Source organism: Epargyreus clarus, unplaced genomic scaffold (assembly GCF_041222505.1).
Source record: "Epargyreus clarus isolate Ecla_fem2 unplaced genomic scaffold, WU_Ecla_fem_2.2 ptg000014l, whole genome shotgun sequence".
Classification (NCBI taxonomy): Eukaryota; Metazoa; Arthropoda; class Insecta; order Lepidoptera; family Hesperiidae; genus Epargyreus; species Epargyreus clarus.
The window spans coordinates 15,855,202-15,873,711 of NW_027332222.1; the positions used below are offsets into that span (position 1 = coordinate 15,855,202).

Consider the following 18,510-nt stretch of genomic DNA (forward strand, 5'->3'; position numbering starts at 1 on the left):
AGCCTTTTATAGTGGAGAAAATAGGTAAACTGACTTCTCAATGATTGGTCATACAAAACATACATTTAACCACTGGCTTCAAATGTTCCCACACATATAAAGCCAAAACAAGATACTTTATTGTATCAATATATCTCACATAACCATAGCCCGTGACTTCCCAAATGTCCGTAATGGAGCAAACAGTGTTGCCAGCCTAAATACAAAATCGCGCGTTAATAAATAGCCGCAAACCTTACAAAACATATTTACACTAAAACTCTTTGAAACTTTTTGGTTTCCACTCTTCTACATTTTGATGCTATAACGCGTTTTGTAATTATGTTATTTCTTATTCATTTGTTAAACTGTTATACAAGTACGGGGAGTAGTGTCACAAAGGCCACTGAATATGTCTTACAATAGTTTTGAGGTAATATAACTGAACATTGTTGGTAGATTTATACTTTATATACAGACCGTTGCTTGCAGTGGAATCTATCGCGCCATCTATCTATAGCAACCCGTCCCTTATTAAGCTCAAATGCCAAAAGGGGCGAAACTGACAAATGACCATGATTGAAAATGAATGCAGATTGCAAGGAAAGGACTCCGCATAATAATATTTTTCAACAATATTGCTTGCATATTATTTTAGACATATATCATGGAGTTAATATTTTTGCTGTTAATGTTTACAAGAAAATTATAAATCGACCCTATTCATGAAAAATATATCAAACAGTCTAATAGTAGGTACACTGTTACTAAACTCCCCTCTAATAAACCTTTTGTAGCCCTATTTTAGGGCTGTGTTAAACCTTCATTTAATTTATGCAATATTTATTTACACAACAAGCGGATAACGTTAAAAACCAATAACTACGGTACAAATGTACGTTATTTAATACTTTGTAGCGATTTATATTACAGTTTCGAACAGTCTTCTTTTTCTTAACTTAGAAATTTATATTAGAAGTAGAAGACTATATTCCAAGCGTCCAGATTATACTAGCTAAGGCAGCACACGTTGTAACAATTCATATTGAATTAATCTCGTCAGCTAAGCGTTCAAATTCATTGAATATACTCAAACAAACGATGTGATCCACACAGGAAGGCTCGGAGATTTTACACTAGTCCAGATTACCATTATGCCTCCTTATAAAAAAGGCCCAAAATTCATGCGTTATGTACGCGTATGTTTAATTTCTCCGAATGATTATATTATTGATCATTCAATCTGCACATGCAGATTATGCTGGAATATAACTCACGCACGTAAATTAATTGATTAATAGTCTGTGACCTTTTACATTTTTTTAAAAAACAAATAATTGTTACTAAAATGTATTTTTGGAAAATTAAATATTATTTTAACATATCTTTCCATCCAAGCCGTCACTTTGCGAATCACAACGTAGTTTACCATCGACAATTTCTTTAAACAGTACGAAAAAATCATAATACTTATGTAATATGACTTACCAATGTATAATTAGTATACATTGGGTATAAGAGCGGAACCATAGTGTCGTCGTGTTTGTACAGGGTCCATGAGGCAGTGGGCGGGGCCGAGCGGGCGGTGGGCGGGGCCGGGCGGCGCTAGTCGGCGGGGCGCGGAGGCGGGGCGCGCGGCGGCAGCGGCGAGCCCGGCACGCTCCAACTCTCGCTTGTACCCCACCTTCATAATTATAATTATGTATTCAACATTTTTATTAGATGGAGTATGAAGGAGCTAACAAATAGAGCGTAACAGATTTAATGTTAAATGGCGAATGAATCAGCGTAGAATCAGTTCACAAATTCTTTGCAGAGGTTATCACCTGGATGCTGTTGGGTTCTGATTTAGGTATTTATGTACATATATATGCCTATTGACTTCAATCATATATATTTTTTTTTAACTGAGACAAGTCCACACGATGGTAATTATTATATGATGATGGTAATTATTAATATGCATTTTTATTCACTACTGTTGTATTGTATTTACCTTATGATATCATAATCCACATCTTCTCAAAGATATCATGAGAGGCAACTATGTCATTAAGAGGCAAACAGCTACTTCGTAAGAAAGTTCCATCTCGATGATTGGATTAATAAGTGCTTTAAAACAGATGGGATTGTTTATTAGCGTAAGGAGTAGTGTCGTCGCTCACCTGTTGTGCACGAGGTGCGCGTGCCTCGGGTCGCGGCGCGCTGCAACGTGATGCCACTTGACGTACCCGCTGAGCCGGCGCTTCACCAGCCCGGCCAGCGAGTGCAGCCAGCCTACGGCACACCAGCGTCACCCTCCGCCCGCCCACCGCCGCCCCACGACACCCGGCGCTACCCACTCGCAAGGTAACTCTTTGGTTTCGTACGTGAACAATCCAAATACGAATGCTTGTCGTGAGTTTGTTTCAAGAGCGGTGTGTTGTATTGAAAATCGATTTTAAATTTACATTTTTAAATTATCGAATTTATGTATTCGTTTAAACTATATATAGGGTATAGAAACAGTATGATCCATTGAATAAAATTAAATTTTAATAATGCTTTACGAGTATCTTTAAACGATAAATAAATTAGCTATTACTTTATTTTTTTTCGGTCACAAAGAAACAAATACCTGTGATAATTCATGTAGAAATTGTAAAAGAATGACACTTCATTATTTTTTTCCCGATCCAATTAAGACGAAGTAACCGTATAAATTCTCAACATGTAACATAATTCAACGTCATATTCAATTAATATATTCGTCCTGTTTTACATAAAATCCATTTGAATGATGTATTATCAAAAAAATGTACCTTAACTTTATCCATAACCATACAACACACCGCACGTTATGAATACTAAAGTTAAACTTAAACTGCCTTGTACAGTCGTAACCAAAGAGCTCCCATGCCATACCATATGCCTGGCCAGTGTTACTCGCGGCGAGGTGAACAGCGAAGCCATGACGTCGTGACCATGAGGAGCTGACAACATTGACACCCCACACCTTGCTACCAAACTACCGAAGCGACTGTACATGGGAGGAGTTTGGACCGCTTGCACAATTTGTGTACGTTGTTAAAAAAATGTTTTTGTAAAAACTTTTAAAATATGATTTGAATATTAATTAAATACAAGAATCCAAAATTGAAGTTCTTGATTAAACTTGACATGTCGATACATTTAAAGATATTTTGTAGTATAAAATTTAACTCATCAATTTGTTGCTGTAATTTAAAGGAAAATCATCCAAAACTAAACAAATAATAATATTATTCTGAACCTCTCTCTATACCATTGATGACCGTACAAATTTCAATCACACAATAAGATTGATAAGATTGATTGATTGATTTCATGTATCATTAGGTTAATTAAAATATTATTTATTGTTTTATGCGCTCATAATGGCTGTTGATAATCTGTTTTGTAAAATTGTATTATGATATTCAGATATATCATATCAGATTGCATCAACATTTTGTAGTAAAAGAATACAGGTAATACAACCAGGTCAAAATCCAGTACATCCAATACCTCTATAACACCGAATACAAACGGCCCAAACCCTATCATTGGAACGTAGACTCCATATAACAGTAGAGGCCCGAAGCTTGTCCCGCAAAGTGGCCGCTAGCGAGGTGTTAGGCTCGTGTTTAGTGTAGCGAGGCATGTGACAGAGCGACAGATGGCAGGCGATGTGTAGGGCGCGTGAGGAGACAGCGGCAAAGCACAGGGCTTGTTGCATCGGAACTATTGTTTGAACCAACATATTGACCAACATTTGGGCTAATTTTTTTTTTTTTATTTAGGCCAAACGGTTTATAGTTTATTCAGTGTGCTGACATGCTGAATTTTCAAGTAGGTAAAATAAGTAAAAGTGTCACGTGACCGAATTTGATAAAACTACAATTAAAATGTTAAAAAATGAACTAATTTTCTTAAAAATTTCGTCGTATTCAAAGCCTATTTAACCAAATTTTTGGTGGCTTAACATTGGTTCAAACAATATGGACCGGTGAACAACAAGTACAACAAAATGGACACTAAATTTTAAAGACATTACAGATTTGAAAAGTACATCAGAATTTTATGGATAAGTCTGATTACATCACTTTTAGGACATTGTAATTATATTGTTTGAATAGCTTGACCTTTATGTACACAAGGAAAAAACATGAATTTTGGATTGGACACTTAGATTAGTCGACATATAAAAAATGTATTTATTCCAAGATGAAAAAAATGACGACTACTATTGAGTTACTGTAGGGTTATGATACAGATAGTAGATGGTACAATCACCATAACCCCACAATAATATTCCCAATCTTGTGTTTACCATGTTCCCATGGTCCCGAGGACAAAACAATCACCAGATATTTTCACTAGATGTCATGACAAATCATTCGCAAGAAAGTCGAAGAGTCCATATATGAAACCCAGATTCCCTAGAATATCCATAGAGTCAAAGCTATTTGTTAATCAAAATTCATTTCACAAGATTTTTCACTTTCAAAGTTGTGACATAATCAGACTTTCTCCATTCATGTAAATAGTAACAACTAAACGTTTAGATCCGATTTTAAGCACTATAAAGTTAGTAGCAGCTTACAATATACAACTAGTTTCACTTCTAACACAACTTTACGTCGAGTCCGTCGACTACCGAACACTAGTGACTGCTAAGCTAGTCTGAAGCGAATAATACCGACGTTACCAAGCGAATTATCGATATAGTTGTATCGATACTGCAATCACTTTTATTATAATCGCTCGGTAAACTGTTACTCTATTTACACAATGGGGGGAAGGTACCATGAGACAAGTAATGTGGAAGTGATGTTCGGCGAGGGAAATGATTGTGTCAGATCGAATGCAATGTTGCAATAAACTAAAAAAAATCTATATGTATCCGTAAATTATAAAAAAAATGTCTATGAATGTAAATTGTTTTCTTGCGAACAAATTTCGTTTTAAAAAACAAAGGTATCTAATTAGAACAGTTGAAACATAAAATGAGTTGTTTGTGTATGCTAGATGGCGCTGGTGGGAGCACCTCTACGTTGTTTTCTGAGTGGAAACTGTGCGCAGGTGTCGCGGGCTCCTCACGCACACCAGCAACCATTGGAACCTCGCTAAGCGCGTGTGTGCCACTCTGAATCTTTCTTCATCTATTCAACAGAACAGTTTGTTTGTAATGGCAACATTTACTGTTAATTATGTACATGTGATGATTACAAGGTAATAAATGGAAACATTTAAGTGGTTGCATCTTACACAAAAATACATCTATAAAAAATAAATATTTCTACCAGACCAGCATGGTAGCCTATAAAGTAGACCTTCATAGTGTGTTTGTTTTTATGTTTAAGTTTATAATATTCGTATATTCCAACTGTTATGCATATAGCTAATAAAAATCAACGTAGCTCAAATTCTTTACAAAGTCTTAATACAACTCATTTGCGATATCCATTTTCATTCAAAACAATGCGCAATATAATTGTTTCTATTCAGTTATTAATATATAAGAGTCATAGACCAATATAATAGCTCTAAATCTTCTGATTTAATATACGATATCACACGAAACTTAATGTATCATCAACTACCTTTTACATACCCAAATTGCATTTGTGTAAGTGTGCTTTTGATTTTAGTGAGATATTTTTGACAAAGCGACCTAGCGACCAGGAAGTGTATAGCGATAGACTAGATATACATAGAACAGCCAAACTTTCCGTAGTCCGTTTATACAATAAATTACCCCAATGTTTTGGAAATTAGTAAGCAAAGCTAAGGCGTGTACACAATCATTTCCCATCACAGCATTTGAATGGCGAGAGTGGCAAGCGCAGCATATTCTCTTTATATTTATATTTAGTATTGAATGTCGCAAACAGTGACTGTTGAACGTTGTCATAGGCTGGCTGCCATCGATTAGTATTACAATTCTATAACTAAAATATAATTTTGGATAGTGGTAACTTGCTAACTCCTTGTACAAATATATTACAAAATATACAAGTCAATTTAATAGACATAAAAATATTATTTACTGATACAATATTTGTACGAAATATAATTCTGTAATTATTTATTTTTCTAGCATATATTGGAATTAGCAGTTTAGCACTGTCAGACGATATATTTGTTCCACATTTGCTTTTAATCGTTAATTAGCTCTCATTGAATTATATTTTTTCATTGTGTTTTTATTTAAACAAATTGTATATAAGTAATAGTATAATTCTGTAGCAACAAAATACATTTTTGCCATAATATACTATGCATAATTCTAATCTAGTCTTCTCGTCTTGTTGTGTCACGTTATTAATTTAATACTAAATCGAATATTATGCATAATTCTTAGTCTAGTTTCCTAATCCTTGTTGTGTCTTAAGTTATTTTATTAATATGCAGTATATCGAAAAATATATAAGATAAGCTTATGTATCAAGGTTGTAAAAAAATATAAATCTTTGTGTAGGTGACACCATCTGTGTACGTACACCATATCTGACAATATTTATTTTACATGGCCTCAAATTTATGATATAGAATATAGAGTGAAGGCACCTTTTCCATTTAATATAATATGTTTTATGATAGTAAATAAAAAGTAACAGGACTGTAATGATTATAAGCTTATTGTCATTATGATATCTTGATTGGAATATAGTTTATTCTACTTTTTTTTAACTTATTTCACTTATGAAGCTTACGCCTCATATTAAAATTGTAAGATATTATGATCGTATTATATTTTATCCCAAAATAAAACAATATAATCTGATTTCAAAATTAGCTGTTTCTAATGATCCTTTATAAAAATTAAAAAGCTTTCACGGCTGTTCACACAAGTAGACCACATAGAACGGGAAACAATATAAATTGTACCCTTAATCTAAACCATTGGGTTGGTCTCATGATGAGACCTCATCAGATGCGAATACCTATGTTAGTATTTTTCTATGTTGATTGCCGCCCATTAAACTAATAACTTAGCAAAAAGGAAAACTCGGTTATATTAAAATATGTTTAAACTTTTGTTGGCGACACAACAGCCTAACAGATCTAAAGGCGACCTCTAAAACTGGCGAGTGTACACGGTAGCATGTTTGATTTGAAATTACGCGTCAGACAGTAGCCTACGGTTGCGTTTGCACGCGGCGCGCGCCCGCTCGTATACTTTTCTAAAAATCAGTTGAACAGCGCATGTGCATACGCGACGGACGCCCGTCATCGTCGTCACGTCATCAACCCATTATTGTCCCACAGTTGGGCACGGGTCTTCTCTCAGAATGAGAAGGATTATGCCGTAGTCCACCGCGCTGGCCAAGTGCGTATTGGTAGACTTCACATACCTTGAGATTTTATTTTTATATAAATTTCTCAGGTATGCAGGTTTCCTTACGATATTTTCCTTCATCGTTTTAAGCAAGTGATATTTTTTTTTTTACCGCCCATAATAAAAAATGCATGCCTAGAATTTGAACCTCGGACCCCTCGTTCGCGTCTGAGTTTCAAAACCATTAGGCTATCACTGCTTTTTTTGCTTATAACTGCTTGCAGACGGACGCCCGCGACGCGTTAAATCTATACGAAGCGAACTCACACCGTACACACGCGTCAGTATCAGCTAACGTTCCACCCTACTCGTGTTCGAGCAGCCCCGTTACTTTCCAGCAGACGTGCCGCTTGAGCCAGCGCGCGAGGCTCGCGAGGCTGGCGGTGCCGGCGAGGCTGGCGGGGCCACACTCACCCTGGTCGTCGTGCAGCAGCTTGGCGGGCGGCGGCGGCGGCTCCGCGCGGAACCCGTTGCGGAGCTCCGCGCGCGTCAGGCTCTGGCTACGACCTTCCGATAACCTGCGAGTGGACATTTATAATTAAATCTCTTGTTACCAGAACAATTGCTTCAAAAATTATGGATCAGTATTAGAAGTGTGTAATGGGGAATTAGTCGGACTTAATGAACTTCATCTATACATAGAGTATGTTTGTTCGGTTTTTCTCTAAATTATACTATGTTGCTTATCTTGCAAATACGTAGCTATGGTTCTTAAACATACAACCATTATTGATGTGATATATAGTTTCGGGTCGATGTTACCCAAATTAGTTTATAAAATATAATTGATATAATGTGGCACAATTATATGAGAATATCAATGCCTAAACTTCATCACCTGCATATCATAACAAACTAGGAGTAATAATATTATTTATCAAAGTAGTACTGAATACAAATAAATACCTATCATTAAGTAGTAACGGCGAGGGAGGATGCAACCGGTCGTGCAGCGGCGGCGGCTCCAACTCGGTGCTGCCGTTCGCTGTAACAATAATTGTTACACATAGTTATAATTGAATGAATTCAAATCAAAAACACAGGTAAAAACAATTATCTGTAGGTATTATCTTTACCTTCGTGGCCCAGCATCGCGTGCTGTCTACTCGTCCGCGGCGGCGGCTCTGGCGACCGCCCCGTACTGTGTTCCCTACTTAAACTGTAAAACACACAATTTAACCAATATTATTGACTCATTAGGTGTAATATTTTATACATTTCGTGTATATTTCCTTAAACCAAGGGGACCTTTAAAAAATAATTCTCTATGACACACATATAGTGACCATCAAAAATGCCGGTCTATGATTGTTAGATATTTTGCTTAAAAAATAAAACAGCAAACAAAAATGTAGTACAAAGGACAACTTCCTTTGTAGAACTTCCTTTGTGTACTTGTTAATGTTAAATTAATTTCATCACCCTGTACATAAATTTAAAAAATAATAATATACCTCCTATGCCGGGGCGTGGCGTGCTGGTCGACTCGCGACCGCCGCTGTTGACTTTGGTGGTAAAACCGCTGCAACACTATTGGACTTGTGTTCCCTGAACTCTGTAATACGAAAAAAATTTATTTAAAAAATTTAACTGTATAATTTATGGCTATGATGGCTATTGTAGTATATGGTGTTTTCTAAGAAAGTGTGGTTAGTTTATATAGTATGGTGGTAAGTGGTGGCTTAGGATCACGGATATGAATGGTACGTGTTGGCGAGTAGACTGAAGTAATAAATGCTGGTGTATCGTGGTAGTTGGTCTCTGTTTATGGCGATTATGCGATTTTATGATTCATGATTATGGGCAATGTGCAGTGATTTGTATAAGTGCATTTAGTGTTTCTGTGTGATAAGGTAGGGTACGTACAGCGGGCGAGGCGCGCAGGCGGTTGTCAGCGGACACGCGGCGCGCGGGCGGCGGCGGCGGGGACGCTCGGGCGTCGATCGTCCTGTAAAAACAGGAGAAATCATTACCTTGCTCATACTGTTGTATAGAACTCTTGTTTAGAACCTTTCAGGGCTGGACGGCGACGAAACCACTCCCGCATTTATTTCAGTTTCATAATGGCAATGTAAGTCTCGCTGTATTCTGATTTCAATATCAGGTATGACTAAAATCATCACTCAATATCATTATATGAATGCAGGATAGATTTAAACTTCATAATAGGTTAGGAACTATAAATTAACTAAACTATCACTTCTAAATTTGTTTTGCAACCGCTAATAACATGCAAAAATACAATTTATATATTAATTTGACGTTTATAAGTTAATGTAACCAGATTATAATAATAAATAAAACAAACCTGCGCCTGGGATAAGGGGAGTGGTTGGAGAAGTCAGTCTCGAGGCTGGCGGGCTGCGAGCTGCTGCCGCCGGCGTTCGCGCACGTACTAGCCCACCACGCTCTGCACATAACATGTATTACGATTCAAAAGATTACATATTCATGTAAATCGCATAATTCGAATAATTAATAAATTACTTCATTATCAGTAAAAGAAATAGAGAGAAGATAATTAAACACTTTTGAAGGGTTAATGTTAAATTTACACCATGCAAGTGTAACCTACGTCACTTTTTTATAAAACTTAATTGACAGGAAATTATTATTAAATTGATTTTACACATTGATATATAATATAAACATAATATTTATTATTGCGAATTGAAATGCTTTTTTCCTTTACGTAACATTTTATAGATTGCGTGGTTAGTTGTTTTTGTAAATGGATATAAGTGGAGATCATCATTAACTGAATGAGTCTCAAAAGGTTAATTAATAAGAACTTGTATTTAAGCTTCCCATACCTGCTCGGAGTAGGCGTGACTTGCTCCGGCGTCCAATGCTGTGAGCTGGTCACGAAGTTCCTGACGGGCTGCGGCGTAGGTGGCGCCTCGTAACCGTTGCTAGTGACGGAGATACTGGAGCCCGCCTTGCTCGGCGTGCTCTGCCCGCTGATGGGCAGCGAGGCGTACCACGCGCCCACCGACACAGAACTACGCGCCGACTTCACTACGAACGGATGCTCTAGAAGCTTCACGTATTTCGGACGCTGTCTGTAGTTTTTGGTTAGGCTGGAAGAAAGATATAATATAAAAATAATAATTAATTAAAATAACTAGAGTTATTTTCATACTAGTATGATACTTATATTGTATAAAAATTGCACGCCCTTACGGTATACACAAAGAAACCACTACCATTGTAGATACTATAATTTTATGTACCTGTTGGTTAAGCAATAAATTACTGATCACTGACATAAAATATTATGTAATAATTTTATTTCCTACTTTTGATAAAACTTTTTAAATATATAATGTACTTTATTATAATATAAAAGAATGGAACATTACCACTGTGAAACAAAGGACTTGAACTCCGGTGTGAATTCGGACGTGTCCGGCAGCTGCGGCGGGTCGTCCGATATTACCTGTACGTCAAGATCGGATTACTATCATCACAATATGTATTATAAGTTGTGCTTGCGACTTCTTTCACACGGATTCATAACGGAATATAAAGTCAATTGTACAATCTTTGCAGGCCAAACCTTTCGGCTCAGCCAAAACATACACTTGTGAACTTTTAGATTGCGTTCGGCTGTACTCGGACGTTTCCCTAGCAGGCGTTAATATGTACTTGACTTTCAGTACGCCAACGAGCCGCGTTTGCCCAGTCACACTTTTGTTTTTATTTTTTATGTGCCCTTATTGAATCAAAAAAATATAAATTAACTTGCAGAAATGACGCAATCAGTGTGTAAATCTCGGGCGAAATAAAAAAAAATACCCGAAGGTTCGTTTTCTGTTTTGGTCTCGGCAGAGATCCAGCTTCGAATGGTACCTAATAAAAATGCACCAAGCTACGATAGCTATTTTTTTATAATATAAGAGTAGCAGACGAGCATGCAGTCCATCTGATGGTAAGTGGCTACTGCCGCCCATGGACATATGCAATCAACCCCACATAGGATTCGATATTTCTACCTGAGGTCGGCCACAGATGCGCCGCTACCCCTGAGGACTAAGCTGGAACGCCTCGGAAAAGTATCTCTCCCGTACCATACCCTTCAAACCAGAACACAGCAGCATTCAACACTGCTGTTGAGGCAAAAATAGTTGTGGCGGTGGTGCTGCCGGAGTCGAACCGCAAAGGGTTCTACCACCTTCATGTGGTAAGTTCCACAATGACAACTCACCCTGGTGAGCACCTCGAAGTCGTTCTGACAGTCTCTGTAGGGGAAGACACCGGTGGCGAGCTCCACGAGCGAGATGCCCAGCGACCACACGTCCGCGCGGATGTCGTAGTCCGGCCGGCTCGGGTCCGGCGGATCTATCCGCTCGGGCTGCACGCAATAATAAACTTTATAAACCACACCAATATGCCATGCACCTTCCGGGTTCAATCCTCGGCTACACAGACATCAAATAACTTCTATATTGGTCTGTGTATTTGTATAAGTGTAATTATGACTAAATTAATATACGATCAGTCTGCTGTCAATTAATCGAAAAGGCGCTTTCTACACTGACCGACCTACACTACGATTCCCTGTGTCGTGAGCGGCATGGACACACACAAAGCCAACAAAATCACCATTTGTACCACATTTAGCTTGGATGTTTTTGGTCCTCGGCGCTGCGTAGAGGACTCCGGGATCTCCAACGGAACGCAACCGGAGTCCACTTGGCGCGTTGCCCCGTCGGGCTCCGCCCAGGTGAGCTTGAAACTCACCACACCATCTGGTGTTCACGACCGTATGCGACCACACATACCGCCGTCCATCCCGGGGTTGCTGGCCGGGCGGTTCGAGCTCCCACTCTTGCCGTCCGCAACCCCGGAAGCCCCTTTTAGTCGCCTCTTACGACAGGCAGGGAATACCGTAGCCCTATTCTGGTCCCGGAACTACAGGGACAAAGGCTTATGATCCCCTAATAACTCAGTAACTCTACCTTAAAACTTGGCGGTTGGAGGGTTAATACTTCAACTCCACTATCAAGTAGAAAGGGCCATTTCTAATCCGACCTCAAAACTACTGTGAAGGTTAATGCTCCAAAAGCTCAAGATGTAAAGGACGTTTCCACTGACCGCCATATAAGCCGCGCAGCCAGCACTGCGCGTCTTCGCCTTGGAGTCGACGAGGCGGCCGCTGATGCCGAAGTCGCACAGCTTCACGTTCCCGCGCTCGTCCAGCAGGATGTTGCTCGGCTTCACGTCGCGGTGGATCACGCCGTGCATGTCCTTCAGGTACGATAGCGCGTTCACCGTCTGAGAACAAGGATAAAGTTTATTTTCCCACAAATAAACTAAATAATTAAAATAAATAACATAAAATAAATAATAAAAATTTTAAAAAAAGGTTACGTTCAGAGGAAATGGAAGAGATGTTAACGTCCAAGAAGTTACACTTATTCAAGCAAATTAAGAGAAAAACATAGTAGATAAATATATGTACCCAAAAACTGCCACACAAACACAAATGGATAAAATGTTTTTCCCAGTTGTTTCTAGTGACGCCTTCAACATACTGTATCACGGAAGATTATTAAACTTATATTAGATACTAGAAATAAAGCTTCTAATGCACTTTTATAATATACCACAAATACTTTTTATGCGTAACATTTGTATCTCGCATGTAATTTTAAATATCGTCTTAACAGATTCTTACAGAACGTCGCCAGCACACAGTTTTGATTTATATGACAATGACATATTATGATAATTTTCACCTTGAACTTATCAATTCTGATGTTGTACAGATACTTGTCAAAACCAAACAGCTATGGGGTCATTGTAAACAAATATGGCTCTTCAGAATTAGTTAATTACATTCTGGAGTTTAGCTTGTCTATCCTAATATTACAATTGAGCTGTACATTTGATATAGGTGATGAAACAACATAATGTAATGATAATTTATATTGTAATTGATTAACCAGTTTATGTACAGAATCTAAGATTTGAATATGCGTCAAAATGACATGAGAAAGAGAAAGAGAGAAAGACTGTTCACTGCCGGAACCTTGGCTATTGCTAGACATTTTAGTTTGGACGTTATTTGGAGCAGACCTTAAGTCAAACATAAAAAACCTTAGACTCACCGCAACCGTAACCTTCCCGAGTATAGCCTCGGGTATAGGCGCGCCGAGCCGCTTGAGCAGCTTGTCGAAGCAGGACGCCATCAGCTCCATGCAGATCCACACGTCCGCGTCCGTCACGAAGCAGCCGAGGCAGCGCACGATGTACGGGCAGTCGTGCGACCGCACCACCACGTCCAGGTCCATCAGGATGCGCTTCGTCTCTTCCGAGTTGCCCGAACGACGCATTTGCTATAAAAGATAAGGTTTATAACAGTTTAATAAAAAAATTCAGCCTTGCTCAAATTTTACATTATTTAACAAGATCTGTTATGTAATGTATGCTTAATCACAGCGTAATCACATATGCTTGACAGGTTTTTATTATTTTTATTTAGAGTTTTCACAATTTGTGATTTTACTTGTATTTAATTATTTATTACTTGTATGTTACTTATAATAATTGCATATTCTCCATAATCACAAAGTATTATAAAAATGTAACCAGTTGCGTATTATGGTTCGTAAGTCTTCGAAGGACAATATTTAAAAAATAATATAAATAAAAGTAAAAGTCAAAACAAAAAATGACCATAATTCAATAATAAGACCTATTAACCAATATTTACTCCCATGTATTTCTAACAACATAATTCATATTTGCCAGCTCACCTTAACAGCTATAACAGCGCTGGAAGGCCGGTGCAGCATTTTGACCACATGGCCGCAGGTGCCGCTGCCCAGCTCGCCCAGCTGCTGCAGGTCGTCCACGTGCGACTTGTACTCTACGCCGTCCACGTTCAACTTGCCACTTACCTGGACATGGGGAAAGAAAAAACTAAATTACTTTGTTTTGACTTTTTATCAAGAATTATTGGCGATAAAGGAGATTTAAATTATTTGCATTAAAATAGACAAGAAGTAGGTATCGTTGCATTAAATTGTTTTAATGGACAAATATAAAATAAGATAAACTATTATAGAAGATCTAAAGAAGTTTGGAAATATTTTTTTTCAATAAAAATGAAAATATGAAATAAGCATGTTTATCTTTTATTTAAATTACTGCTATTAACACATTAAATGAGTACCAGGCGTGAATATATTGATACGACCTACTTATACAAATATTTATATATACACATTTTTATATTTTTTAATCATAATAAACATTAAGATTGTTTGAATTACCTATATGGTGAGTAAATAGGTAAGTTAACGGGTATTTTTACCATACACATGCCACTTGTAAACATTTAAATAATTCTCACCAAATACTGCACATAGATGCAATAAAATTGTGCATTTTCCACTTGTCAACGTATTCACGCTTGGTACGGAAATTGTATATCCTATACCTTGTAAACCTCTCGCATTCGATACTCAGTCTCAGTGGCCTGTGGTGATCTTGGTGGTAATGCTGGTATATCTCGGGCTGTGAACACTTAAAAATTGTAATTGTTATGTAAATATATAGTACTCGTATATTGAAATTGGAAGCTTCACCTACACCATACTTAAAATAAAATAAATTTAAAAAGATATTTAAGGTGTTCTATTGATTCCGGAATCACTCTCCCCTCTTTATATAAACTGATGTGAAACACAAAGGTTTACCATAGAAAATACTAAACTCATCCCTTATAAAGCAGATATCTAAGGATTTTTAACTATTCTGAGCCTTTGTGTTATGTCTCTATACACTATGACCATGCTCCAAATTAAATCAGATGAACTGCAACAAACTTTCTACTCCTATTATATAAAAAACCAGTTGTCATCTTAAGCTGTTGATAAGTTTATAGGTGTAACACAATTGGAAACAAATCATTTAACTGCAAACACATTGCACGGCCTGGCAACCGTCCAGACTGCGCGGAACGAGGCTATCAACCCTCTCAATAACAAGGAAAGGAAATCAATGGAACATTTCTTATGAATGGGTTTAAAAAACATTGTTGATATATATTATGTTTTTATTCATTGCAAAAAAAAATCTATTTACTTTTTGCAATCATTAACTAAAACCATTGATATATTTATTAATTTAATAACACTCCATTAATTTCAATTAATAAGTAAGTAATAAACTTAATTACTTATATTAAATTTACTTATATTAAAATAGTAACAGTAATATTAACTGATTGTATAAAAATTATATTATTGTGTAGGTGTATTGCATCAGGCAATTGTTGCATCACTGATTTAGATTACGTATTATGATTATCTCACTATAAACAATTTATCGTAAATATTTTGTTATCAGTCATTTCTCAACCTGTAGTATTTTATATTTGGTGTTTTAGAAAGATTACATTCTGATGTAATATTTATATTATACCTATTGCAATCTTAAATCTTAATTGAAATTATTAATGAAATAGTAGAATTCGAAGGTGGTAGAATGCTTTGGATCAACGCTGGTGGCGCCACCACCCTTATTTTGGCCTTATAGGAGCAGTGTTAAGCATTGTTGTGTTCTGGTTTGAAGAGTGAAGTAAGGATGGCATAACAGGCATAAGAGGTGTTCCAACTGAGTTTGTGGTCAAGCTCGGGACTGTAATCCTATCTAATGTTAATTATAGATATCCATAGGCAGAAATCACCACCAGGGGGACTGGCTGATCATTTGCCTGAATAAAATAAGAAAAAAAAAAATGGAAGATGCTATGTGGGAAATACATTGCCCAATATCCTTTTACACTACAATTATCTGATACAAGAGAAACAGATTAAACACTACCCAGTAGTCATTGAGTCATAGAAATCAGTGCTGAAGAAATCATGACACTGCTGTAAATAGATTCTGAGTCGAGGGCTCATAAAACACTCCCGGTAAGTAATCTGAGACAGCAGATTAGTTAAGATGAAGTCATGGTGCAATTGTGATATTATGATTACATTTTGTGTTTTGTCATCCTTCAGGATTTGAAATTCATCTTTTAATTTATACATGCATGGGTTAAAATAAGGGAATCATTTTATTTTGATAATAAATTGAGATTTTGAAAGCTAGATATTAATAACACTGTTATAGTATAGATTGTGAGTAGTTTGTTAAATCAAATTAAGAGGTCACTGCAAATAGAAAAATGGTCCTATTTGAATTTGACCTCATACGGAAAGTATGCTCCTAAGCTCCAACCACCAAGTTCAACAGTATCTAGCAGTACAATAGCAAAACAACATACAAAAAGTAATCACTTTATCTATTTATATATGAAATCTACACCAAACTATATGAAACAATAGGAAGAGACAAAATAATAACATAATAAACCAACAATATTGTATACATGTATATGAATGCCACCCACTGTTTGTCCAATGCCAATTTATGCTAATAATGTGTTTGCAATGCACAGAAACCACTGTAGGGGCTCTGCATACATCATACTGCTCGGAAAAGGTAAACATTTGGTAATGGTCCTATTGTATAATGTTTATAACCCCTAAATGCTTCTTTAACCTTTATCACTTGTGCACTTCAAACTTAGTGCAGAAACTGTTTTATTTAACAAGATTCAACTACTTTCTGGCGATGGATAACAACTTAACATACCCCTCGTCCCATAAAACGTTAAATAACAACTATATTACTTCAGAATCAATGAAAATAAACGAGACAACGCGAAGAAAACAAATGTTATGATAGCAGGCAAGCAGACATTAACGAACAGAATTTGTCCGGATTTTTATAGATAAACGTTAACTGTTTTCACAAATACGTACGAGGCCGTATCCTCCGCTGGCTCCCAGGCTTGGGAGTCCCCAGTCCACCTGGGTTGTGGATAGCACCATCTCGACGAACACGCAATTCATTCTCAAGGCGTTCTTGTAAACCTTTTAGCTTCCCTTCTATTGAACTATTTGACATTATAATAACTAAAATTATCCACCGGTCACATTTAAGTACTTATTTCTAAACATTTATTATTTTATTTACACAAAATTACAGTCAAAAAGCTGCAAGCAGTCCAAAGATTTCTTTCCTTCACAGAACTCCATTCGTTCATTTCATTCACATTCATTTACCATAATGTACACTTGTTTGAAGTTCGTTCAATCATCACTATTATGCAAAGAGATAAAAAAAATGAATCGTAATAATTTTAAACAAAATTTTCAATGGGTATCACAATTATAAAGTCGCCAAGTTATTGCAGAAATTAATTAGATATTTAAATAATAAGATACAAAACTTGCAACATACTTTTACTACAAATATTTAAGGCATTTATGCACTACTGACTGACTACCACAATCAATACAGGAGTTCATTCTTATAATAAATATTACATAGCTACAGCTCCAACGTTTTGTATATATACATTTCTCAAATTAATTAAAGTTTGAATTTTTACCAATGAAATATGACAACGAATTAAAATAACTAAATTTACTATATAATTGTAAAATCGACAGTGGCACCACTTGTTGAAAATACTTTAAACTATTCAAATAAGAAGACACAAAAATATATTTTGATATATTACTAATCAAGTAATATATCAAAATATTCGTTTGTTATATCTCTTTGGACCAAATTATGACCAGTGTAAAGCAACCTTTAGAAATATAAAGCAGTCAAAGATTATATAACGTTCAGAAAGCGTGATAAACAATTTGTTTTTATTTATAACCCATTTGTAGGGATAATTTTATAAATAAATCCATATGAGTTATCCAAAAATGTTTAGTTTCACCCTTATTTTCCACTTAAAATTATATCTGTTAATAATTTTGCGAAATTTTCATTTTGACAGATCGACATAAATTAGTATGAGATTTTATTTACGAACGGAAATACCTTTCATTCATCTAATTCTCTGGTCTATTCTAGCGATGGGCGATTGTTCTAAAAAAAACAATCGAATAAATCGACAATCGACGGAATCAACAATCGATTGTCGATTTATTCGTAGTAACAAAAAAACAATCGAATAACAATCGACGTTCGAATAACAATCGACGTACGAATAACAATCGACGTACGAATAACAATCGACGTACGAATAACAATCGACGTTCGAATAAAAATCGAAGTACGAATAACAATCGACGTACGAATAACAATCGACGTACGAATAACAATCG

General features: G+C 36.4%; 1 protein-coding gene across 4 annotated transcripts; it reads right to left on the minus strand.

Moving 5' to 3' along the window:
- Positions 1–276: 276 nt before the first annotated feature.
- hep (hemipterous) lies at positions 277–17,436 on the minus strand. Of its 4 annotated transcripts, none has more exons than XM_073079205.1 (16): positions 17,146–17,436; positions 14,769–14,845; positions 14,083–14,226; positions 13,435–13,662; positions 12,419–12,598; positions 11,529–11,675; positions 10,684–10,760; positions 10,135–10,401; positions 9,630–9,731; positions 9,188–9,269; positions 8,776–8,876; positions 8,398–8,480; positions 8,228–8,306; positions 7,736–7,839; positions 2,145–2,256; positions 277–1,663 (listed from the first exon to the last, which is right to left on the minus strand). In XM_073079205.1, the coding sequence occupies exons 1-16, from the start codon at positions 17,288–17,290 to the stop codon at positions 1,585–1,587; spliced, it is 2,007 nt and encodes a 668-aa protein (XP_072935306.1). In that variant the 5' UTR covers positions 17,291–17,436; the 3' UTR covers positions 277–1,584. The 4 variants fall into 4 exon arrangements, with proteins under 4 accessions (XP_072935306.1, XP_072935307.1, XP_072935305.1 ...); XM_073079206.1 differs by having other exon boundaries at positions 2,145–2,184; positions 14,769–14,854; positions 17,146–17,435; XM_073079204.1 differs by having other exon boundaries at positions 14,769–14,854; positions 17,146–17,435.
- Positions 17,437–18,510: the final 1,074 nt, after the last annotated feature.